Below are 27,147 nucleotides of genomic sequence, written 5' to 3'. Positions count from 1 at the left end.
GAAGGAAAAAAAAATGTATACTAATGCATGGGGCATACTTTTCTCACCCAACTCTTCCTGGCCGAAAGGATTTTTCTCCATGCCACAGAAGACTATAAATGAAAATCAGCAAGGCAGGAAGCAATAGGGACTCCTGTTCATGAGAATGCCTGCAGAAGGGCTTTGTGGGTATCAAGCCAGGTGAACCTAATGCAGCCTTGACTAACCTGCGTGTGTGCAAGGACATCCATGTATGGACAACAGCAAGACCTCTTGTCCATAGAAGGACGGGAACTATCGTGGGAAAGGGGATTTGAAGACACTAACAAGTCCTTTACTTGGATGTCTTTGAGTGTATGAATCCTGAAATTGCTAAAATTACATCTTGAGGAGAGAGAGCATAGGAAGTTTTTCCCTAACATCCTTCCAAAAGCACTGCTTCATCCATGATTAGAAACTCTAATATCCACTTTAAACCCAATAAAGAGTGAGTCCTCTTTACCCTGTGGCTTAGGAATGGAAGAAGCTTGTTTTTAAGTTACATGTCTTGTTTTAGGACTAACTTGGAAACTTCTTCACAGTTTACCTGATCATAATCTGCTAGAGGGTAGATGTGTGCAGTTCTAAGTGCAAAATGCTTGTGGAATGGAAGCCACTGCCCTGGTCTGCCTCTACTAGATCATAACCATCTAGAAGATAGGGGCTGTGATGCATATCCTTTTGACCTAAGTCTCCTGCAAAAAAAATGTTGGGGAATTTTTTCAGGACAAAAACAGAGTTATGTTAGTCGTTCGAACAAGTTTTCACTTCCACGCTAGGAAGCAGGGCAGATGCCCTTTGGAAGTACGACTGTGTCATAACATTCAACTGTTGTTGAATAGCACATGTGCTCAATGTAAGTCAACATAAACATTTAGAAGGGTCACTGTTGTCTACAAATATCAGTAAATGTGCAAGGCTGTATGACCATATTCTATTTGAGAGATATCATTATTATCTAGGAAATGATTTCATACTTGAGTGTCTCAAATCACATCTGTTAAAAGGGTCAGGATAAAATGTCTTCCTTAAAGAACATCTTTTCACAGGACACCTGGGTGGCTCAGTCAGTTAAGCATCTGACTCTTGATCTCAGCTCAGGTCTTGATCTTAGGGTCGTGAGTTCGAGCCCTGACCTAGGCTCCACACTGGGCATGGAGCCTACTTTAAAAAAAAAAAAAGTTTCCTAAAATCTCATTGCATATTATCTTTTGGTGCCACCCCAGCTCTCCCTGCTCACAATACTGGTTGCATAACAAACTCTGAAACAGAAATAGTAAACACTAGGATCCTACCAACAGGAGTTACTGCTGATAGAGGGTCACTGCCATATGAAAGCCTATGCCACACAAGAAGAATCAGAGATGGGGCGCCTGGGTGGCGCAGTTGGTTAAGCGTCCGACTTCAGCCAGGTCACGATCTCGCGGTCCGTGAGTTCGAGCCCCGTGTCGGGCTCTGGGCTGATGGCTCAGAGCCTGGAGCCTGTTTCCGATTCTGTGTCTCCCTCTCTCTCTGCCCCTCCCCTGTTCATGCTCTGTCTCTCTCTGTCCCAAAAATAAATAAATTTTTTAAAAGAAGAATCAGAGAGCTGTGTGATCCCTTTGAATTGACTGGAAAAACAACAGACATTATACTCTGTCACTGAGACTTTTCGACACAGGAAGGAGGGCTCAAATATATGAAAATATGTTGGCCTGAACACCATTTTTTTAAACTTTCAGCTTTCGGCAATCAGCACAATCTTGCTAGACCTCCCATCTGCTAAAAAGAAGCTGAACCATCACTGTGAAGTTTAGAAAAACGGGGCTATAATAAGGATGTAATAACTGTCTTATGCTTTATCTATAATAAATCATATTCCCCTGAAGTTCCAGTGTGTTCTAAATTAACATCAAAGGAAAGAATTCTTAACCCCACCAACTGGCAAATACAGGAATTTCAACTGTTCTGATATAATGGCTCTAAGTAAATCACTATTAATTTCTTACTTCCCAACCTACTGGTCAACCAGAAACAGTCAAAATTGCTGATGAAATTACCAGGAACGAATATCCCTAATGTATTTCCTGCTTTCATCCTCCAAGTACAGCAAGTTACAAACTGAAAGGGCTTTTGATTCATATTAACATTTTGAATATAGTTTCTAAAAATCACCTATAGTGAACTGAGGCTGGGATATGACTTGGTAAGTATTATTATTGATGTAACTTTTCTTTCCACGCTCTGAAAGTCATACTTTTGAGTTCAGAAGACCCTAAATTTTTACCTGTTTTGAAGGCACATATGGGAGACTGCATGGAAAAGAACCCAAAATACATGAATTTCAAATTATAACCCATTTCTCCTACCGCTGACAGGCTGGGATTACACTTAGATATGATTAAAATATTATTCATTCATCCCAAGAACTTAGATTAATTATTATAATATTCCATTATGAAATTTTCTCTTCATAAAATCTCTTATTGCCACTCTATTGGTAATTACTTCAAGTGCCATCTCAACTGCTTATTAAGAAAAATATTTTTAATGGTTCTTAACGAATACAGTATAAATACACACAGAAAGAAAGGTCCTCTATTAAGAAAGAATAGATATTTTGACCAATTAGCAGAAGTGCTTTGAACGTCATTAGAACCCACTTAAGATTATGACCTGCATCATCTTAGAAAGCAACAGTGTCTTCCAACAATTTCCAGGAAAAGAAGGCTGTATTTCACAAGACAGGTACACAGTTAACGTCCGCAAACAGACTTGTACACATGACACAGGAACGTGAGCCAAGTCATCCAGTCACTCCTGAATTCACCTCAATAATGTGATGTTGCCACCATTAGGCTAATTACAACCTGTGCAGGAAGGAGCCCAGCTGATCAAACGAAATGAGCAGAATGTGAATATTTTAGAATAAACCAAGTACCTGATAGTTTCATGAGAAGTTCGGACGCTGCTTTGACTGACATATCCGGCCTTAGCACGTTCCCCTTCCCCTCCTGGGGCTTAAGGGTGTCCTCAGCGATGCTTGGGGCTGACACTTCAGATTCCGGGCTGAACACATAGCTGGACCGAGGCAAAGCGGCACTTAAGGCCTCTTCTTCCTTCGGCTCCTCTTTCACTTTAAAATTAAGATTCATGGGCTCCTTCTGATTTGCAGCTGTCAGAAGAAGAAAGGTATTGTATATATACATATACAAAAGGCCACTCCCACTCTTAGCTGCCCCCGGACTTAATGAGATATGGAATGCACAATCAGTGTGCCAACAGCAAGAGGGACCACAACCCGATCAAAATAGGATGGGACCTGGGCAGAAAAAAATACAACACTCTCCACGAGCACAGGACTCTGAAGAGTGTGGGCTTCTGAATCTTTGGAACCCATCATAGTTGAAGAAGTGCTGCCTCTACAAAGTGGTCATTTTCTCTCTGGTTTCCCCAAATGTCTTCTTTCCTGTGTATGCTGCTGCCTCCCTGACCTATAAGCATTCTTCCCACTTAATCCTATTATAAAATAATGCTTTCAGGCAATTATCCTGCCAGAAAATATTCAATAGAAACATGAGTCAGAAGCAGTCCCCAAAGCCGAAACCTGGGGTGGGGTGGGAAGGTGACGAATTTGCCAGAGAAAAGCTCAAACTAGAGATATCCCACTCTTGCCTTATTATAAACTGACGTTCCTGACCCTCGAACACTGGGGCACGCACTTGGAACTGTTTTCCAGTCACGGTGAATAAATCCGCATCTGTGGTTCAAGTCATTTCTAAGCCCACGATGGGCATTTTTTTTTTAAAGGGTTTTATTTTTAAGTAACCTCCACATCTAACGTGGGGCTCGAACTCACAACCCCGAGATCAAGAGTCACACGCTTCACTGACTGAGCCAGCCAGGCGCCCCTCACAATGGGCATTTTTTTAAAAGAAATGCTTTTATCTTGAAATAATTTTGGATTCACAGAGAAGTTGCAAGATGGTTCACGGAGTTCCCATATATTCTTCGCCCAGCATTCCCTGATGCTCATATCTTACATAACCATGGTGCATTCGTCAGAACTAAGAAATTCACATTACTATGATCTAAACTCCAGATTTTATTCAGATTTCACCAGTTTTTCCACTAATGTCCTTTTTTCCATTTTTAGCATGGGTGGTTGGTGTGGAGTGTGCGGTCAGGGCAGAGCTAACTGGTCTATTATGGGATGGATTCTGTGGCTTGGCTACACCATAACAAGCCTTCCCCAACTGAGCTACTCACTCCCTGGGAAAGACCAAGAAGGAAGACAAGCATCCTCTTCCGCCACTGGCCACTTTCCCGGGCATCTTGCTCCCCTTTAATGGGCCATGCAGTAGGACCTTTAGGTTGGTTATGTTAGATGTGTCGGTCTTTTGAGAAAGAAGATCTCTTCCTAATATACATTTCTTAGTAACACTTATTAGATGAGCCAAAAGCCCATTCCCGCTTAACACAAAAGAAGATGAAGATAAATCCACAAAGCTTTTGACTTGTTGCCCACCACCTACCGTAGCCTATACACAACCATAAAGTCCTTTCTCCCTTGTTCCCTCTAAGGATATATATTCTGGAATCACAAGTTTACACAGATCAGCGTATTTAGAAACTGGACCTTGGAAGGCTAACGTGACATTTGGAAGTGTTACCACCAGAAAGATGCACAGCTGGCACTAGAACCTAGTTCTATGAGCTGCCCACCCTAGGTTCCTTATTTACCTCCACCCTTACCTACCTCCACCTCACCACTCCTCCACTTCGGGTCCCTGTACTATAAACAACAGGTGAATGTAATTTGACCTTCAAGTACCACCTTCTCAATGAAGTCTACCCTGACTATCCTATTCAGAATTGCAATCCCCACCCCATAGTACACCTAGTCTCTCCTACCTTACTCTAATCTTCTTCTTTTTTTTCCCCAAAATACTTATCACTTGATAACTTATTGTTAAGGATTTAATTGTACCCACCCCCACCAGTTCTTATGTTGAAGCTCTAACCCACATTGTGGCTGTACTTGGAGGCAGGGAAATAATCAAAGTTATAAGAGGGCATTAGGGTGGGGCCCTAACCCAATATGATTGATGTCCCATAAGAAGAGACACCAGGGAGGCACGCACACAGAAGGAAGATCATGGGAGGACACAGCAAGAAGGTGGACATCTTCAAGCCAAAAAGGGTAGCCTCAGAAGAAACCACACCTGCCAGCACCTTCATCAGACCTCCAGCCTCCAGAACTGTGAGAGGTAAGTTTCTTTTGTTCAAGCCACCAGTCTTTGATATTTTGGTATGGCAGCCCAAGCAGACTAATCACATACCGTATAATTTTGTTTTTATTTATTATATTAACCATTATGGTCTGTTTCCCTAACTCAAGGGTAGGCTTCAAGAAAGCAATGACCTTAACATTGATGTATCTTGAGTGCCTAGAAGAGTGCCTGGCACATATGAGGCGCTCAATATGTATTTGTGGAATTAATAAAATATGGTAGCTACAAATTAGTGACATCTGATGGTGCTTCACTATTACCTGTGGAAAACAAAAACTAAGAATCCCAAAATATTAGAAGTGCTTTCCTTGGATCTGATCATTAGACTGGGAAAAAGACCTAGAGATAAAAGCTTTGCTATCTACACCATAGCACTTACTGAGGTATCTGTGAGTAATCATTCACTTGGACTCTGGCATTACTAAAGGAGGAGTCCAGAAAAATTTCAAGAAAAGAGGTCCAAATCTGGCCCTTTGGGGCACCTGGCTGGCTCAGACAGTAGAGCATGTGACTCTTGATCTCAGGGTTGTGAGTTTGAGCCCCATGTTGGGCACAGAGATTACTTTAAAAAAATAAAATAAAATAAAATAAAATAAAATAAAATAAAATAAAATAAGATAAAACAAAATTTGACCCTTTGGGGACAATGCCATCAGAATCTAAACCAAAGAGAACAATGATGGTCTCTAAAGCAATCCTCATGTATTTCTGACCTCAACCAGGACGGTGCCTCCTAAGAGGACTTTGTTTATTTAGCATACTTCTCTCCTTTCAACCACTTTTGGTGAAGGGGGTGGGAGGGGTTTGCTAGCCATCTCCTAAACCCTCTCTGGCCCTATTCCTTTCTTCCAGAACCCTTCATAAAATCCTTTTCCAAAAGTATCCTAGTTAGTCACAACAGAATAATTAAGTGGTGTTTTGTCTATTAAGTCTAAAATTGTGATTCTTTGGGAAGGAAGGAATAATATACAAAGTTATGTACTTTTAAAAATGTTCTGTATCTTTTATTTTAAAACTTTTTAAAGTTCTAAGGTGAGGTTAGGAAAGAGAAACTATCGAAGCCCTAGAAGCAAAATCCCAATTTCTAGAGAGAGCAACCTTAAGCTGACACTCTCTGAAGATACAACCAGCTTCTAGAAGTTATTAGTTACGATACATGCATACATACATAAGGATTCAGAAAAAAATTAGCATTGTTAGTACAACTCAGATTTAACAGAACTTCAGTAAGACACTTAAAAAGACAATAGGCAAGCTGGTATGTTGCTGGATTATAAATGTGCAGACATTTCATACATGGTTTTCATTCTGACAATGTCAAGAATGACATAAAACTAGTAACTTTCTGGGGAAATGTAAATATAGTTAACAACAGATCACACACACAAAAACAATGTGGGAAACACTCATTTGCCCAAGTTTTAATTTCCCAAACACTTGTAATTTCCCAATTTAATTTCCCAAACAGATGTAAAATAGAAATATGAAGGCTACCTACCCTCTTATTAAAAAAACTTTTTTTTGTTTATTTATTTTTTAGAGACAGAGAGAGAAACAGAGCACGAGCAGGGGAAGGGCAGAGAGAGAGAGAGAGAGAGAGAGAGAGAGAGAGACAGAATCCGAAGCAGGCTCCAGGCTCTGAGCTGTCATCACAGAACCTGATGCAGGGCTCGAACTCACAAACCGCAAGATCATGACCTGAGCTGAAGTCTGACGCTTGACCGACTGAGCCACCTAGGTGCCCCTACCCTCTTATCTTTTAATTACCAGAAATATTTATACTAAAAATAGTACATAAAGCTTACATTTTAAAATTAATCTGACTGAATAATTGCCATAGTTTTTTATTATCTTGCTTTTGTTTTTTATCTTACTTTAAAAAAAAAAACCCATTCTCTTTCTACAGAAAAAGGTCGAATTAAAGATGTTTTCTTTTTTTTGTTGTTTGGGGAAACTGCTATGAAAAAAGGAACAATTTACAATTCACTGCCTCGTCTTTACTTCATTCTTCCCAACACAAAAATCTGTGCGCATATGGAACTCAATTCGTAAAAGACTTTCACAGCCTTTACCCTGACTTCTGTTTATGTATCTTAAAGTTTCCAGATACTCCACTTTTAATGCAGTGAGGAAGCCCCATAATCAAGAGGCCTCTGTTCCCAACACTTTAGGACCTGAGCTACTTTGATTATAAATTATGTGTATCTGTAAGTTCACACACTCAAATAGAGCTGGGCTGCCATTTAAAGGAAATAAATCAGCTTTTTGAGGATTTAAAAAGGATGTAAGATAAAGATTCATATGGGAAATGAATAGGAAAGCCACTGGGATAAAATTATCCCAAACTTCCAATTATAATAGGCAAAGACTAAAAAAAATACACACACACACACACACACACATATATATATATATATATATATCCCTCTTTATAGCAAAGGGTGATCAGTTCACGCTGAGATCCCTTCTAAGTGCCCCAACTCCCCCAGGACAATTCTATAAATGTCTGTAATAATAATGCACACACCTAGCATTTGAAAAGTTAACAAAAATTGGTCCTTCCATCAATCACAGGAGGTAGATATTATTACTACCCCTATTTTATAAGTGAGGGAACTAAGAGCCCAAGAGGTTAATAAACCAAACCTTCCAAATCACAGAGACACTAGGCTTCAAGGTTTCTGGACAAAAATGCACCCAAGCTCTCTCCTTTCCCTCCAAGCGCTTCTGAGAGGGATACTACCCTAAGAGGTTGGACTATGGGCTTTGGAAATAAGAGATATGGAGTGAACTAGGCTTTGTTAATTATAAGGGAAAGGTGGCACATGATCTAGAGGTAAGGGACAGAAAACGTCCCTTTCTGCAGGAAGGAATTTTGTCAACATCTAAGAAGGTGGAAGAGGAAGAATGGACTGCACCGTGGCCGCTGCTCTTCTGTTTTGTCCATTCCCTCCAGGGAAGGAAGAAGATGACACTTACCCTGCATTTAATAAGACAGGACTCTCTTTCAGCTCAGAATCTGGCAATTGTGGGGGGCGCCTGAGTGACTCAGTGGGTTAAGCGTCTGACTTCGGCTCAAGTCACAATCTCACAGTTCTTGGGTTCCAGCCCTGTGTTGGGCTCTGTGCTGACAGCTCAGAGCCTGGAGCCTGCTTCGGATCCTGTGTGTTCCTCTGTCTCTCTCTGCTTCTCCCCCTCTTGTCCTCTGTCTGTCTCTCTCTCTCCCAAAGATAAATAATAAACATAGAAAAAAATTCTTTTTAAAGAATCTAGCAATTTTGTGAATGCTGAAATGCTACATGAAAAAGGTAGGCCATGAAGGATTTTATTTACTACCTCACCCTTCAGCACAGCCAGGCTCTTGGACTTGGAAGGGGCCACAGATTGGTGGTTTTCAAACAGTGTTCCAAGGAATCCTAGGATAAGCTTCAGGGGTCCCAACAAATGTTTGTTTCAAATTTAAGTTTTTAAGATTCTTTAAACTAATTTAAAACTTAATTTAGAAATGTGCACAGTCATCTGTGTTGTAATGGAGACCCCTAATTTTTACTTGTGTTGACAAGTTAATTGAGTTTCATATCACTTGTAACGCATTGCCTCCCATTATTACAGGAGTGGCAGAGCTCTAGGAATACATCATTAATAAGGAGGAGACTGGCTCTGCACTGATCTTTCAAAAAATTCAGGCCTGCACATGTATGTCCATGTAAAACTGTACAGTTGTGATCCTCCTGGAGTCTATGTGCCTGCCTTACATCATCAGGCTTTCTCACCCTCAGCACCACTGACATTCTGGGCAAGGCAAATTTGCCGCGGAGGGCTATCGGGTGCGCTGTAAGATGTTTAGCCGCATCTAAGGCCTCTACCCACTAGATGCCAACAGCACTACTCCGTCATGAAAACAAAAACTCACTGCCAGCTGTCCCCCATGCACACCTCTGGTTGAGAGCCACTACCTTAAATTAAATGCCAGGGTGGGTTCAAGCGTATCTACTTTGGTGAAGCTTCCGATCGTGGCCGACAGACAGACAAGTGCAGATACACAGATATATCTAGTCTATCATTTACAAAGCACTTAAAGTGGGCCAGGAAGTATGCTAAGTGTTAGTTTATTTGAAATAATTTATTGGCTCTTCACAGCAACCGTACTACTGTCCCATTTTGCAGCTGAGGAATCTGAGACTAGAGAGATTAAATAAATTTCCAAATAACAGTCCATGGAGCAAAGCTGAAGTGGTTACTATTGAATCACAAGTGGCTTTACTGCATAGAGAAAGTGTTAAATGCTTCTGGTCTTATGATAAGGAACGAGGGCGGTTGCTTAAATGTTGTCAACTTGCAAGCAAAAACTTTTCACTATTATACTCTTTTTTCAAGCAGCTGAATAAATTTAATTAAAGGCATCTTGAGATTACAAGGCGAATTGTTACACATCTACTCTCATTGGCCACAGCATCCCTGTGTAAGTGGTGTTTCTTGAAAGTGCAATCGGCAAAATAAATTCAGAAATGTCCTTGGGGCTCACGCTGGTACATGGCCTCTCTCGACTGTAACATTAATTGCATGTTGTGTGCTTATCACGCAGCAACTTGGCTCTGGTTGCTGGACTGTTTGAATAAATACATACAAGAAATGTGAACTTAAAAAATAAAGTTATATTAAAAAAACACACATTCTGTGTGTTTTACATATTGAGTCTGCACTTCAGATTCTGTTTGAAAAAAATGAGTTTATTCTTTAAAAAATGAAGTGAAAACCATTACTGTTTCCGCTTCCTTTATTTCATGATAAGTAAACACAGGCTCAGAGAATGATATGACCTGTTGAAAAGCACACAGATCATTAATGACAGAACCAGAATCAGAGCTCAACCCCCCATATTACAAATAACTACCCAAGTCCCCTTAGCAGTATATGTGAGTACATATGATCTGGCAGGACCTGGGATTATTTGACAACCTGATGCACTTTAGGTGAGAAAAAAAATAAACTGCCTTCTAAAATTGTAAGGAAGGCCAAGATTTAGTTCAATAATAATTAATTATAGTGGAGCATTGCTTTTAGATGCTAAGCATATTATATTCAAATAGAATGTTTAAGACATTAGCTAAATATTTTTAAATGTTGCTCTCTAATAAGGTAAACTACTTAATTTGCCTTAAGTAGTTTTATAATTAGTGTTTAGCGAAGTTTTAACCGTCTCATATTTCTCATTAATCCCCACCTGGGCTCATCTTTATTTCTGTATCAGTGTCCTCAAAGCAAGACCACACAGGTCCCCTATGACAGCTACGACCACAGTACACACACAGTGACAAAAGGGAAACAAAACAGCCTCTGGGGCAGGGTCAAGGGTAAGAACAATGAGCAGTGCCTCAAGAACTGTAAAATAAATAAATAAGGTTTTCCTCCATGAACTAACCTAGCAAAATCAACACATCATGAGCAAAAGTAGCTATCTGCAGTAATCTGCTCAACAGACAGGGTATCTCCCATGTCGAGAGCAGGAAGGACAAGTCCTGAAGAACCAATCAAGGCATGAGTAGATGTGAAAGAAAGCTGCATTTTAAATTTATTCTATTAACACGTACAAAGAATGAAATGTATGAACAGCAGTGAAGTGATTTGTATGTATGAACAGCATGAAGTGATTTGAGACTTGAAAAAGAAAACCTAAAGATTGGATAATATGTTTCCAACACTTTTCAGGGAAGTTGGTGACCATCTGCCCCAAATGACATCTCCTCTTGATTGTTATACTTGTCATTTTAAATTACCATGCTGACATTCTGGTTTACACATCAGTTGTTAAATGATTTTTGTCATTGTGGAACACCCAGAGAGAGAGTTCGAAGAACTCTAGGCTGTGGTAGACTATAAAATGGCCATAATGGAGGGGCACCCGGCTGGCTCAGTCGGTAGAGCATGTGACTCTTGATCTTGGGGTCCATGCGACTCCTGATCTTGGGGTCCTGATGCAGAGCTTACTTTAAAAAAAAAAAAAAAAAAAAAAAAAAAGAGGCCATAAGGATTCCCTCCCTGAAACCCCACCCCCTTGGAATGGGATTTTGCAGCTCCTCCCATCAAGAGGTGGAGTCTCTTCTCCCACTCCCTGAATCTGGGCTGGAGCTGTGACGTGCCTTGGTCAACAGAAGGTGGTGGAAGTGAGGTTGGGCCAGTTCCTAGCCTACCCTCCAAAGGCCTTGTGCACTTCCACTCTCTCCTTTGGAACCACGCCCGGCTGCCGTGTGAAGGAGCCTGGGCTAGCCCACTGAAGGGTGAGAGACTCTGAGGAACAGGGAGAATTCATCCTAGCTGAGGCTATGCTAGACCAGCCCTCCCCCAGCCCATGTGGCCACGGACTTTAGATGGATGGGTCAGCCTCGAGAGACCCAAAGAAGCACCCTGCTCAAACCATGCCCAAATTGCCAATTCACAAAACCCTAAGCTAAGTAAATGGCTATTAGTTTGAGCTGCCAAACTGTGGAGTAGTTTGGTACTGAACTAACTGTGTGAGACACTCCAGTTCTCAGACTTGGCCTTACAAGCTGAGGGCCTGGAACACGGGACTCGAGACCACACCAAGGGACTCACAGCCTTCAAGGCTCCCTTTGAACAGCTGCCTCCTTTCCGCAGACCCCCCTCTGCTCCATCTTCTTTCTTCTAGCACTATGGAGCTGATTGTGAATTTGCAAACCTTTTTTAAGTGAAGCAATATCACAGCCTCAGAAAACCTGACTTCTAGGATGTGACTAATGGAATATCTTTCCTATAATCCATCATGAAATGCATCGTGGATGGTACAAAGATAAAGATGTTACAAAAGAAACATTATCTGTTCCCTTCCTCCCACCCCAACACAAACCACAGCAACTTGAAACAGTTCAAGAGGCAAGACTAATGATACACAAGCAATAGAATGAACTACGCAAATAATACCACCACCAACCTGAACGATAAAGACTCTAAATATCACTGGAATTCACAGGGGGTGGGACGGTTGGCAGTAAAGACCAGAATAACAGGAACAGGCTCTACTGAAGAAAGGGGAACCAAAATATTCTTTGAAGGATGGCCAGCATTTGCATAGGCCACACAGTAGGGGTGGGCATCACAGGACTGGGCCCCAACATTGCTAGAAATTCTCTACAAAGATGCAGAACCAATGCGTGTCAGAGGTGCATTAAAATAGTTAACTTAGTTTTAAGAACAAAATTATTCTGTTTTGAAAATTCTTATTCCGCCCCTCCCCCATTTTACTTAACAAGGGGGAAGATCTATGGGACACCACAGTTCAAATTACCAGACCCCTGGAACAACATGAGTGAAAGCAGAGAGACGGTAGTGAGAGGCGTGTTATGTATGAGCTGGTGAGGACTGTCAACATTTTTCCAGACAGGAGTGAAGATACGGTTACTCTGTAGAAAGAAGTCAGCCAGGGGCATAACCTGATGCAAGAGGTATTAGAAGAAGAGTCTGTTAGAATGTCACTGGAGGGCCTAGAGGGGGGCAGCTGGGGTGGAGAAGGCACCAGGGAGGGCAGCTAAAGGGGCAAGCTGGCTAGGTGTGAGCTGATGGCCAGGAGATGCTGCACGCAGAGGGATGGATTATAGATATATTTTGAAGACACAAAAAATTTAACCAGATTAGTGACTGAATTAGCATGCATTAGCAATGATGCCATGGTTTGAAGCCAAGGAAAATAAACAGCGAAGCAGACGGAGGTCAAAAGACAGTTCGCTCAACTGAGAAAAAAAATTAGGTAATAGCTAATTAAGTGGTCATGAGCCAAGGCTTTGCAGTTAGGCAGAGCTGAATCTTTGCTCTCTCCCTTGTAGCTAAAACCTTTTAAGCCTCAACTTCCTCATCTATAAAATAGGTTTAGTGATACTGACCCTCTATGCTTTCAAGAGGGTTAAATGAGAAATTGCATGAAGCCATTGGCACAGTGCCCCGCTCACTGTAGACGCATTTGATTAGTAATATGAAAATAGTAGTAGAAATAGAAACAATAGTAATGAACAATAACAAGTAGAAGAAAATGTACTTCTGAAGAAAGGAAGAAAATGACTTGGATTCAGGTTTGCAGAAACACAGACTTTGATACATTTTCCCAAGGATCTATCAAGATAATAAATTATTCTCAGGGCAATTCTAGAATTAGGTATACTCCATCCAACACAGTGAGGAAAGAAAGATCTGGATTCCAGTCATGACCCCTTTACAGTTAATCTCGTTGAGTCTTGCTCTTTGTCTACATGCTTGTCACGAGACAATGTATTTGGAAACACGCCATGCACTGTAAAGTCCTACGGAAATATTAGTTGGCCTTACTGTTTTTACTATTTGCACTAAGTAATTCCTGAAAAGCCTAAAAGAATTAATGCAACTTCCAATGGGGTCTAACATACAGCATTCAGAGAATGGCTCCCTGCTGGGGACTCTTAACTCTGAGACAGCAAACGAGGTCAAAGAACACAGCCAAGTTTGATTGTGCTGCCTCCTTACTTTGTGATTTGGGGTATAGGCAGCCTTGGGGAGCGAATGCTGGAACCAGTTCCGTCACTTATTGGGAGTGTAAACTTGGGCAAGTCTCTTAATCTGTTTCTCAGTTTTCATCTGTAAAATGGGAATACGAATACTATCTACCTACAGAGTTGTTATGAAGATCAAATAAGTTAAATGGCACAGAGTAAGCACTACCTGAGTGATTGCTGAGGAAAAATAAGAAACAATGAGTAGACGTCACAAAATCTCCGCAGACATTTCTGTACATGTGTGTATAACTCCAGGCCCCCTTTCTTATAAGGCTACCTGCTCCTTTTGTGACTCAGATCAGTCCTTGTCTCATGGAGTGGCAAGTCATTGAAAAACAGGAGACACACACTCTCTCTCATATATATGAACCGCCACTGGGGTCAAAAAAAAAAAATCCAGGATTTCAAAAGGGCATTCAGGCTGCCTGCACGGATAAGGTCCTAAATGCAGCTTCCAACACCAAGAATTTCAGTCACATGATCAGTGAGTGCTCATCATGAGAAAAGCAGGGCAGGGTTAAAAAGTAAGGTCAGGACGCCTGGTTGGCTCAGTCGGTGGGGTATGTGATTCTTGATCTCCGGGTTGTAAGTTCGAGCCCCACGTTGGGTCTACGTAGAGATTACTTAAAAAAAAAAAAATCTTAAAACAATAAAATGAAATAAAATGAAAAGGGCCAAACTGAGGGCATAAAGGAGGGTTGTTAAAAATAAACCCACTGGAGAAAGCACGTTCAGGGATGGGGAGTGGGAGCCCCTGGCTACTGGCACTGAAGTCTTAGGGCATGACAGGCACAAGGACAGCAGTTACTTGCAAGAAGGCTCATTTGTAAAGATGTTTTATAGAAAGCCAATCAGAGCCACCAGGAGATAAGGACTACCTGGTTTACTGGGTATCTCCCACCCCTCCTTCTCAGCACAAAACAAAGGCATCGCAGGATAGGGCAGCTGCCATTTACAGACTAACTGTATTGTGAGGGCAGATGCATCCAGTTGTGTGAAAGAGACAGAAGCAGAAAGAACAAAGGCCTGCAGGAAACGGCAAGATAGGACACAAACACATTCACCAAATCACCCTTATTTATACAAGAAAGCCTTTGCTGTTGTAACCGCTGAGCTCCTAATAAACCAGAAACAATTCGGCCTGTACCCATTTGTAAGTCCCTGCTTTAAAAATGCCATCTCTGCCCAGTTAGAATTATTTCAGACTCAATTTTATAAAATTAATATAATGTGGGAGACAGTATAAAAAAAATTTTTTTTGCCAGTTTTCCAAATTAAAAATAGTTGAAATGACTTGTATCTTTTATTTTGGAAAACCAGCGACAAAAAGATATTCCCAGCCCGCGACCGGAGATGCCAAGTTTCTGTCAACTGCTTGGTTACAAATGGAGAGTTAGAATTAAATTTTGTATCTTGAAGAGTATAGCTCTGAGGAAGAGAAATGATGCAAAGACTATTGCAAGCAACTGTTAATCAGGCCTCTAAGGATGACACTCCCAGCTCTTTGATGTTCTAGAGGAGTCTCGAGACTTTCTGTTTCCAACTGGAGAACACTAAAATGCTTCTTTTCACTCCCCTGTCATGAGGCCCCACAAGGAAAAACAAGGGGCTCAACAGACATGACTCACCCTGGCCTCTCATTCATGTCAACATTGACCTGTGGTGAGTGCCCCAGACCCTTCTTGCACCACCAGGCCCCTTTGAGTGGTCTGCGATAGAAAGTAAGGGGAGAGAGCTTTACTTGAAACAAACACCACCACCACCACCAACAGCAACAAAAAACACTAAAAACCCCACAAAATGAAGGTGTACTGAAAAAACTTTCTCAGGTACCAAGTGCACATTCCATGTCAACAGGGCCTCAGTCCTGGCTGCACATTAGAGTCATTTGAGGATTTTATTTTTTATTTTTTAAAAGTTTATTTACTTATTTTGAGAGAGAAAGCGAGCACAAGTAGGGGAGGGGCAGAGAGAGAAGGAGAGAGAGAATCCTAAGCAGGCTCCGCACTGTCAGAGCAGAGCCCAACTCGGGGATCAAAGTCACGACCCGTGAGATTCTGACCTGAGCCAAAGTCAGACGCTTAACCGGCTGAGCCACTGTCTCATCTGAAGATCCTAAAGACAACACCAATGACTAGGCCCTTTCCTAGACCAATTAAACCATAACTTCTGGGAGTGGGGCTGGGCCCTGGCATTTTTGAGAAACTCCCCCAGGTACATACAATGTGCAGCTAGTTTAGAACTGCTGCTAGTTAGGGAAAAGAGGTCCCAGGAGCAGCAGGAACTGAGGCACTCCGTGATTGGGTGAGCACCTCTCCCAGCACATCCCAGTCACGCGACCACTAGCCCACTTGCTCTGATAGTCCTCGACCTGCCGATACCTCTGGCTCCCAAGAAAGATCTATGCAAATATGTAGGGCTGTAGCCCTCAGCCTACCTCTGAGGCTGAAACCCTGAGCGAAGTTTACAAAATGATTTTTTCCATCAGCCCAGAAAGCAGCGGGGGCTTCCCTATCCTCTTCTCTGAATCAATTCCAGTGCTGAGCCTGGAAGGCTCGGTTCTAGGGAGCCACATTAATCTTGTAGGACTATGGAATGTTAAATGTGGGCTCAGGCAGAGAAATTGTTGATAGATCGGAGAAGGGGTTTGATTTCACAATCACATATACTGGGAAACCTCAAAACAGAGGTGGGGTGGGAGAAGGATTTAGAGTCTGTTTAAAACAGCATTCTACCAGCGATTTTTAATCCCTCTGGGTTCCATGAAGTCATCTTTATGCTTAGTTTTAGTTGAAGGAGCAAGAAAGACTTCCCTTAATAACCAAGCAAGAAAGAATCAAGTGTTTTCCATCTCTCTTTGGGAAACAAGTAGGTATGTACATGCTTGAATTTGTCACTGTGCTCCAGTTCTGCTGTGATGTGGCTGGCACAGAGACTCGCGGACTCGGTGCCCACAAACAGCTGCACCCTACAGTCCCAGCAGGTGCACGCACAGAGCCCAGCTCAAAATTCGTCGCAAGAACAATGGCGCCGTTATGACACCAAGGGACAAGGCCTCATACTGACCACCACTGCACGACATCTGACGATGGCGAGAGCTAGAAACTCAGCCACAGCTCCCTGGGATCTGGCCTTTTGGTCCCAGGATCATATTCACAGACGCAGCCAGGTAGAGCACCACAGTGACAGCAGCTATCAATTATACGGCCCAACCAACCAGAGAGTTAGTGGAATTAAAGAAAAAACAAATCCCTCCAGAAAATGTATTCCTTTGCTTTTAACGTATCTTCTCCTCCTGCGGCTGCACTGCCACAGTCACCAAGTTTACATTTACATCCAAATATGCACACACAAAAAAAATTACCGATGCATCTCACTCCCCGGTGACTTTGTAACAGGTTGCTAGGTAACAGTGCATACAAGTCAGGTTTCAGGACCTCTAGTAAGCCACCATAAAATAACTGCATGGGCCTTTTGCATAAATAGTGTGCATTTGTTATCTGTTTCCTTATGCCAATTGATCAGTCAGTAAATACTCTGACTGCCAAACTGTAAACAAGTACCATCAATAACTGAGAAAACAGATCACAGTGTAAGGCTTTAGTGCAGGGAGGGTCTTTCACCCCCAACCCACTGACTGGCTTCTCTGGAGTCTTTCTTGTTTGCAGTGCTGGCTCTCAGCAGGCTGTATCTTATGCTCCCTGAGACTGGGTCTGGAGCTAATTACAGCCTGAGCCCAGCGGGAGTAGTGGATTATACACCAGCGTTTTATCCAAAGACCAGTCCTTCCTTCACCGCCTCTCCCCCTCCTCCAGATTTAAAAACTTCCTGCAGTTCTGGAGTAAAGGCAGTAACCCTGGTACTAAGAGCTACTCACCCCTACCTAGTGTCCCCCTGGCTGTTGAGGAAGGAAATGTCCCATGTTGAAACCCTGCTAAGTGAAAATGCCATTTGCATTCCTTCCCTTAGGAGTGCATTGGAGGAGCCCAGAAAAGGAGCCCCTTTTGCTATAATATTGGTGGGAGAGACCATCAAAGAAGAACCGGTGACCTCCCCACCACCACCAGAGGCAAAGCCTGAAGGATCAACAGCAAAAGGAAAACTATAAGCATGCATTCCCCCACATTTTCAAAATGTTTAAATATAAAACTCAAAGACTCTGCAAGCACATTTTCCCCTAGATTGGGGCAGAAGAGGGAGAAGGCAGCAGAGGGGTAGAGAGGAAGAGAGAGTCCCCTGTTCTTCAAGGCCATGGACAGATGCACTTGGCTCCGGGTGGCCTGACCATTTCCAGCCGAGAACTCCCCACCCCTGGCTGCCCGTAGGTGGGCTGGCGTGCCTCACTGTTGGTCATTCCTGGTCATTTCTGATGCCTCATTTCCGTCCCCTGCTTTTCCCCATGACTACCAACCAGTATTGCACGCTCCTGAGGGGCAAAGATCTGGGGTGCTGGGGACATTCCGAGAGCCCTGACTGAAGTGTCACTGAGCAAAGGGACTTCTGAGTGCGCAAAACTAAACCTCTATTTCACCTGGCAATGACATTTAGTGAAATGCGACTCACAGTCCATTTAAAGGAAGGCGGTGACCAATTATTCTCCATTTAAAAGGGTATTGTCAATCTCCAAAGAGCTGAAATGGCATTTGGAAATCATCGTGGGGACTGCCATCTTCACTGAAAGACAGAACCAACTCTCAGCCGACCTTTCCCCACCCTGCACATCTCTTTTACAATTTAAAATCATACTTTTAAAAATGTAACCAGTAGAAGCACAATCCCACATCGTGTTTTATCATTTCCAAACAGTCAGGAAAAATAGTGCTCCCTCAATATCGCCACACCCCCTATTCAACTCCACAACTTAACCAAAGAAATTGGGGGGAAAAAAGGACAAAAACAAAAAAAAAAGTCATGTATAAGCTGACAATGAATGTGATGTCAGTTAATAATAAATATTGATAACCTACTTCATCTTCTTTCCAAAAGGCAATGGGGCAGGTGAGAAAGAATATTTTTTTTTAAGTTTTTTTTTTTTAATTTCACTTTACATGAGACACCTAAAGCAGTTAAATTCATAGAGGCAGAAAGTGGAATAGCCGTTTCCAGGGGCTGTGGGGAGGGTGCAATGGGGAACTATTGTTTAATGGGTACAAGGTTTCCGTGTGGGATGATGAAATGTTCTGGAGATGGACGGTGGTGATGGTTACACAACAGGAATGTACTTGATGCCAAAAAACTATACACTTAACAATGGTTAAAATGGTAAATTTCATGTAAGGCGTATTTTATTACAACAAACATTTTTCCAGCGGAGAAAATTACGTAAAGGTAATCTTTATCATTTGCTCAAATTTTAAAACTGTAAGTCCCGACAGTAGTCTGTGTGTATATCCAGAGACTTTATATGTCCTTTAAAACTCTTTCAAATTAAGGCAATAAAGAAACTGAATAGTGCAAACTGAGATGTTCCATACAAGCACTTTAAAAGAACCAAACACAGAAACAAGTTAAATATGGCCCAAGGTCACACAAAGAACTGTCACCAATTTGGCTCACCATGTGTCCTGCCCCCCATAACAAGAACCCATAAAGGGGAAAAAACCAGAAGGAAATCAACAAGACCTGTTGTTTCTAGACCCAAACCACAGAGATGCCTACTTCCAAAGGACTGGGGGAAAAAAAAAAGTCAAGGAGAAAATTCATGAAGGTGTAAACTAGCAGAATTCAAAGGGCTCTTGAAATCACCTAGTACTACCAGCTTATTTTTACAGATGAGAATCCTGGTAGAGAAAGAGAGAGAGAGAGAAAGAGAGAGAGAGAGAGAGAGAATACAACCCTATTCAAGTACCTGACAGCTTCATGAGAAAATCAGACGCCATCTTAACAGAGATGTCCTGGCTGAACAATGCTGACGCACTGTTGGCCACATACTCGGAGGGGTCTTTCAGCTTTGTGTGGTTGGCCGGCCTGTCGGCAGCATTCAGAGTAAAGGAGGTTGGCAGGCCGTTATCTTCCTTGGGTTCCTCCTTCACCAGCAAAGGCGAGACGCCAGCCCCACCCTGGCTAGTCCTCTCTGGAGTGTTGGACGTCATCATGGTCCCCACTAGCTCTGTCCCTCCTCCTTCCCTTTGCTGCCCCAGGCAGGCACTGTCACTGAGGTGGGGAGATCCCTTGACATCTGGGTCTGGGATCTCCTCCTTCACCTTGGCTTCTGTCCTCAGGAAATGCTGATGGCAACGCATGTGGAGTTTCAGGCTGAAGTGGCGTGAGGAGGTAAAAGGGCATAGCTGGCACTGAAAGGTCTCTCCCCGGTCCTGGTGCTGATGAACCTGACGGAGAAGCAAGAAGAATGAGCTGTCCACCATGTGCTTACGGAAAATGCCTCGTCGTACATCCAGACTATTCGTCCACAATTTCCTCACAGTACCAGGGCTGGCCCAGGAAATAAAATCATCAGAGGAGAGGTTTGTTACTGTGCCCCAAGTAATAAGGTCCGTCCCTAAACATAAAGCAGGTCCACGTAGGTTAAGAGTCCATTATTAGAGCCACACTCACAACTGAGGATGCTGTCTGCCAATGGAGGCTGTGTTTAGTAGAATCCTCCAAATAGTTTAGTCATCTCATCTCGGTTGGTCTTTGGAGAAAATATAAACCCAGCAGATTTCGAACTTACATAATTACCAGCTGGGGGTCAAAAGAGGCAACCTGTCAAGCAATTCCTCTCACAATAATAAGTTGCGTGTACCCAATCATTGTCACTCAGAGAATTAGTTATGTTTTGCAAACACAATTTCAATTTTCAAAATGCTTCTCTGGGTAATTAAGAATGTGGAAAATGACGTCTCCGGGGTATTCCCGTTTCATAGACAGGGAGACTGAGACCCCAGTGTAAGTGGCTTAAGCAAAATTACATATGAAGAAAGCACAGCAGAGTGGGAGAAAAACCAAGGTCTGATCTCCCCCAGGTATTCTCAGCAAGGTGAAACCAGGGTCTCCAAACGTGGTTCTATCAGGCTCCAGATTCTGATGTGGGCAATGGAAGAATGCAGACTTTTAAATCCAGTTCCAGTCTCGCACGCACAATACCTGTAGAAATTGTACGAAACTTTTCTCTTCCTGTCCCTACCAAAATGTAGTGCTTGAGAAAGTGAGGAAATCATTGCACTGGCCTGAGCCAGGCTTCGAGCTGGCAGGTGCTCATAAGCGTGTAACTTCCCCATTCAGCTCTGCCAATGTACTTCAGGGCTGACCTGCTATACCCTGCTATTTCAGGACTGCCCCTCCCTTGTGTAGAAACTGCCAATTGTGTAGATTTGGGCCAAATGATTTGGGGGAGTTGTGGGATCTGGACACACAAGTGATCAGGATTTCAAAAACCAAAATAGAACTGACTCCTCATCTTCCAGTGGTGACCTAAACGGGATTTGAACCCAGGTCTAACAAAGGTTAAAGGCTAGTTTGTTAATTCACTGCACTACCTGGACCCTCTGCATAGGCTTCCTTTCCAAAAGAGCAAGTTTTACTACAGCTGTTTATGCATTCTGAATGCAATCCAAAAGCATTATTCACCAGCCAAAACATACTTTTAAATAATGTTAAGTGACCAACAAAAGCAAAGAAATTAAAAGTTAATGGTGAGATCCTGTCGCTACAGCACCCCACTGTGGCTTTTTGAAAAAAACAGTCGAAGAGGTTCTGGGTCCCCCAAAGCATAAATTTCTCAGAAATAACCATATAAACTTAAATTCAGTTGAAGCAAGGCCTTGCTTGTTACAATGCTTCCGCTCTGCCAGGTTGGGAGGGGCTGGGGGTAGGTACCCGTTTGTCACTGGTCGTTAACATCACCTCTCTCTGTTCCGTCACAACAAAGAGATCTCACTCTGGAGCTGATCATTTCATTTGCTTTCTCACAGAATCGTCCACCTAATTCACACAGGAGCAGGCACCCTGGGGGGGTTCGGGCACAGTCCCACAGGACCCTGGCAGATGCTGCCAAAGGCATGCCCAGGAACCAGGTGGTAAAGGTCACGGGGCAGAATGCTTTCCTGGGAGCAGCGCGGTGGGGCAGATTCCGTTTCAGAAGTGTCCTTACATCTATTGACCCGGGAGAGTAGAGGAGCTAATCCAAGAACAGGAGCTCTGGAAGCAGCTTCTGGAAGAAGGAAAAGGACAGAGAGAGAGCCCAAGTCCTCAAGGCGAAAGGGAGCCCTGGACTGAAAAGAGTCTGTGCTCAAGTATTTTACGTGGCTTCTCTTCCACCAGATCCTGGTCTTGCTATATTTAGTTGTGGAAAAATCAGTGTCGGTTTAAAGGAAAAACAGTGGCCGAGGTGTTGACTTTCGCACTTATCGTTTTATTTGAGCTACACCTTCCCAAAGGGGCTGTATGTCGCATTTGGCCTTCGAGAGAAGTATTCTCTCTACCTTCCAGCTGTGGTTTCTTCCCTTCTGTCCTGACAGAAAAGCACTTTCTGTTGTAACTGTAATCTCTTTAGCCTAACACTGGCTTTAAAATCCCTCCAAGTCTGCTAACGTGAAGAAATGCTTGTCTAAAGCATATCATTCTTTCCAGGCCACGTAAGAGACGTCCTTACTGACTGGTCATTTTGCACGGGGCACCTAAGGGCTGGGAATAGAAGGCACTGTTACATCATTAGGTCCATCTCCTGGTGGCGGTCGGATGGACATAAGGAAAACTTTGGCAAACATCTGCTCCACCCCCTTAGGGGACCAGGCCAGACAGGGAAGGGGCATCCTTGGGAATCACAGCTCCTTAAATGGCAGGCCTGAGACCGGCAGAGCTCAGTGCTCTGACCCTTGTCCAGTCTCTTACCATTACTTCATCAGTGTTCTTTATTTTAGCAGTCCTCACCTTTTCTGTTCAATCTTAGCTTACGAATTTCACATTTAATTCCCCTATGCTCACTCATCCAGGAAAGTTGTAAAAGACTTAATGGAAATCTAAGATAACCCTGAGGAAGCTGGAGGCATTTACAAGCTCCTTCCTCAGCTGCCCATAAAAACATTTGCGAGATCTACGAAGGAGGAAAGGCAGGTTTTCAAAAAAATGTACAGTGCCCAGCACCCGGTAGGAACACAGTAAATACAGTCCTTATTGAACAAATAAAGGAGAATCCCAATTTGTCTTAAATAAATCTATGTCATCATTATAGAAGGATGTATGTTAGAATAACAATAGTGGTGATTTCTGTGTGATGGGAGTGAGGGTCAATTTTATAATCTTGTTGTTTACCAGTTTTTTTTCTAAATTCTCAGCATTAAAGATATATCACCAAAAAAAAGGCAATAAAATTTAGAGTAAATTCTTTATACCACATCATTAACCTATTTCCAAATGTAAACACTAAATCAGACAACTTTTGGATAATAATGACCAGGTTGGCTACATTTACTGAGTGTTCTCCATGCGGGGCATTGTATTAAGTTGCTTTATGCCCATTATCTCATTTAACCCTTATAACGACTCCAGGAGATAGACTGGATGATTATCTCCATGAATGGAAACAAAGGCTGGGAGAGGTTAAATGATTCACCCAAAGTCTCACAGCTACTAAAGTCGTGGAACTGAGATTCTAACTAAGGTCTTTCTGACCGCACACAGCTTGAGATCTTAATCTACAGGTGACACTGCCCCACTTCACAGGCCGAACTCGTTTTAGAAAATCTATTCATATTTGTAGTCTCTGGTGAATGCAGCAGAAGCAGAAGCTATCCATTCACAAGACCACCGCCATCATATTCCTGTGTGGACTATACTTACAAAATCTCTCTAAAGTATGTTGAATCCAAACAAAACCATGAATTCTTTAATTAAAGAAAGAAAATGGCCCATATGCGAGGTGGAGAACAGAGAAAAGAAACAGTACACCATTTGATAAAATTAAACTTGCATGAGCCCTTCTCACACATCCCTTATCAAAAGCTGGAGTCGTAGCTCAACAGGTTAGGACACCATGAGTTTGAATAAAGTAGTAATTTCACACAACTGCTTTATTGTACTGGTTATTGATTTGTTCTGAAAGCATTCTGAGACCCCGCGACCCGCAAAGCCCTCGCGGCTCTCATCTGTAACACTGTCATGGCCGACCGTCTGTATCATCAAGGCACCCAACTCATCTCCCTGTAGCTTCAGGGTCAGTAGTTCCTGCTATTGAAAACCCAGCTTTTTTTTTTTTTCCCCATGGGTTTATAAATAGGTTGTTTTATGTGACCCTAAGCTGAAACCAAGCTTACAAGGTGTCAGGCTAGATGCAAGTTTTCTGCTCACTGAAGCTTTAAATTTGTCAGACCTGATTTCTAAACACAGCGTAGGACATAGTAAGGAAAACAAATTTTAGTTTTAAAGGCATTTCTTTTGAAGTCTCAGCCTGCTAATGAAACCCACTTTGCAGGTGTAAAATACGAGATTTTATTTTGGGAAGAGGTGATAGAGGATGAGGAGGGTGAAAGGAAAAACTAAGTAGGTTCAGTTAAATCCAACCAACCAGAACTCCTGGTTAAATGGATTCTGAAGATGAAGGGCATGCTACTCTCAGGAGAAAAAGGCAAATGATAGAAAACAAATTACATCATGGATTTAATTTTTTTTTTAAATCTTCTGAGCTATTTCCTAAAATTAGTAGACGTTCTGTCCGATCACATTTTTTTTAGAGCTACAATTATAAACGGTGATCACTGATCTATTCAGATGGATTAGACTACATGGCTTTGAAAAAAAGCAAATATCTTAATTACGTACATGCACAATGCTTCTTATGGCAGGAAAGTAAAAACTTCACAAACAATGTCAACAGCCAAACCATATTGAAAATATCAGTGGAAAAATGAAGGTGTTTACTGAAATTAAATAACCACTATTGAACATTTCTGTGTCAGATACTTTGCTAATATTATCTCCTTAAATACTAACAAGAACTCTTCCAGATAAACAATATCATTCTCATTGAACAGATGAGAAAATTGAGAGCCTGACATTCATTTGCTCAAGGCCTTTAGCTAGTAAGTTTCACAATAAGATGTAAATTCAGGTCTATCAAATTCAAAAGCCCATGCTCTTTTGATCTTGTGATTTTCTTCCTTGAATTTCAGGGGAAACCTTTATTAGTAATGGGGTCTGCCAGAAAGCTATCTAGATGACGAAGTTTTCTCCATCTCATGTACGAGTGAAATACAGAGTCTAGACAAATCTCTTATATGTTTATTACCAGTGCAAACTCCCCAGCCGTTTTTAAAAAGACATTGAAAACAATGTCCTTAGATGTTTGGTAAGTGTGATCCTGGGAATTAGGACAGCACAAACACTGAGAGGTTCAGGAGGACTCAGTCCTGTCAGATACGCGCCCCCACTCCCGCCCCCACCCCAAGCCTCACAGAGGGCAAAAGTTAAAGCCCAGGCTTCTCTGAAGGTTCTCACACCTCCTATAAGGCGTCTCTGGGTGTTCCTGTGGGTTTGTAAGCTGGAGAGGAAAGCAAAAGCAGAAGACGGCAGTCGCCTCTGGGGCGCAGGTCCAGCAGCCCGTCGTCCCATACTGGTCTTCCCTGCCCTTTGCTCTTCCCTAAGTCTTCCTCCCGGCGCCCCAGACACATATTGCCACGCAAGGCCAAGGTAGGCTGCTTCGCCCCAATAGGAAAGGACGGCTCTACATCATGTCTATTATTTGGATACTGGAGCTTCTGTTTGGTTTCAAGTTCTTGGTTGTAAAACAAACGGGCAGACTGTCACAAGGAGACCCTTTCGAACGTGCTTCATTTGCGCCACCAGCTACCTCAAGACGAGGAGAACTGAATGCCACAGGCTCCACCAGCGGCCCCTCTCCCAGGAGCCTCCTGCACTGGACCGTGTGCAAGAGCTCTGGCTGTGCCTCCCTGTCCGTGAGGCTCATCCGCAGCTGCCTTACCTTCATGTGGGATTTGAGATTGTCCTTGCGAGCACACCGGAATGGACAGAGCGGACACTGGTGACTTTTTAAACCTGTGTGGATCACCATGTGCCGCTTCCAGTAACTCTTCCTTTTTATAACCAAACCACATATCGGACACTGGAAAGGCTTCCCGCTTTCCTCTTCTGAGGCTTGGAAGAGGGAGAAAGAAAGAAAAAATTGAGGAAAATTCAAAGGTACATTGCATCCAGCACTAATTCACATGCACTGCTATATAAAGAACACTAATAATGATCCGGTATTTTTCCTGGGCAATTCCAAGGCTTTCTCCATGAAGAAGTTTTATTACTGCTTTTCTCCCAGTAGAAACCCACATCCATCTCATTAATTCCATGTGGCTTCCATTTTTCAAAACTTGATCATGCTGCCGTGGGAAAGTCTTACTTTCAAAGGCCATCTCACACTTAGGAAGGCATCTGCAAAGGGGCTCTGCCTGTCCTGTCCTCGTTCAGCCCAGAGAAGCTTGACTTCGGGGGCTTTGTTTCCTGAAGGAAACCTCTGGATTTGAGGCCGTATCTGAATTCCTAAACTTAGAAAACAGCAAGAAATAAAGACAGGGAAAGACGCACTGCACCACACTGAAAACCAAAGAGCCATCATAAGCCTCACACACCAAACTCCTATGGCGACAAATTTTAGGATCCTACCACTGACATAGCTAGTTAGTTATGTCTGGAGCAAATGCTACTGCCAATTTAGCCATCAGGGGGTCTTAAGGTCAGGGCTTTTCCCCCACCCATTTCTGTCCCTCTGGTTGCCACTAACAAGATGCACTGCCTTCTCTGAACTGGGCCCCACAACCCACTTTGGGAAGAGCTACAACGAGGCAGTCACGGATGCTTCCATTTTTCAGGAACGCAAACAAACCAACTACTTCCTCCAAGGAAAGCTAAGCTAACTCTCTCCTCCATCCCCTCAGGAAAGGGTCTCTTTGTGACACTATGCGGCTATACTGCTCAGTGTCACGCTCACGTCTGCAATTTGGAGACAGAATAAACACAAACAAGTAGAGCTGAAGACTCAGACTTTCCTTTCTTAATCATGAGGGATCAGAAATATTTCCGGGGCGCCTGGATGGCTCAGTCAGTTAAGCGTCCGACTTTGGTTCAGGTCATGATCTCTCAGTCTTTGAGTTCCAGCCCCACGTCGAGCTCTCTGCTGACAGCTCAGAGCCTGGAGCCTGCTTCGGATTCTGTGTCTCCCAATCCCCTCTCTCTCTCTCTGTTTGCCCCTCCCCTGCACTCTCACACTTTCTCTCTCTCGCAAAAATAAGTAAACATTAAAAATTTAAAAATGTTTTTCCAAATGGATTAAATAAGACTAATACACTCATAAAGCAATACGCTCATATATGGAGCCA

The 27,147-nt window shown here is 42.8% G+C and overlaps 1 protein-coding gene across 9 annotated transcripts in view; it reads right to left on the bottom strand.

Moving 5' to 3' along the window:
- ZNF827 (zinc finger protein 827) overlaps positions 1-27,147 on the bottom strand; it is a 188,337-nt gene that overhangs the window by 119,665 nt on the left and 41,525 nt on the right. For 7 of the 9 annotated variants that reach the window (XR_007151669.1, XR_007151670.1, XM_047856737.1 and 4 more), the window contains 3 exons: positions 25,746-25,918; positions 19,677-20,157; positions 2,939-3,172 (listed from right to left, as the gene is read on the bottom strand). Coding sequence is in view for 7 of the 9 variants with exons in the window: in XM_047856737.1 (XP_047712693.1) it covers positions 2,939-3,172; positions 19,677-20,157; positions 25,746-25,918 (888 nt within the window). In the remaining 2 variants the exon portion in view is untranslated. The remainder of the gene's footprint in view (positions 1-2,938; positions 3,173-19,676; positions 20,158-25,745; positions 25,919-27,147) is intronic. The other 2 variants (XM_047856736.1, XM_047856738.1) reach the window with 2 other exon arrangements.

This window comes from Prionailurus viverrinus, chromosome B1 (assembly GCF_022837055.1).
Source record: "Prionailurus viverrinus isolate Anna chromosome B1, UM_Priviv_1.0, whole genome shotgun sequence".
Lineage (NCBI taxonomy): Eukaryota > Metazoa > Chordata > Mammalia > Carnivora > Felidae > Prionailurus > Prionailurus viverrinus.
Note: the sequence above shows the minus strand (reverse complement) of the source record. Positions and strands in the feature narration are given on the sequence as shown.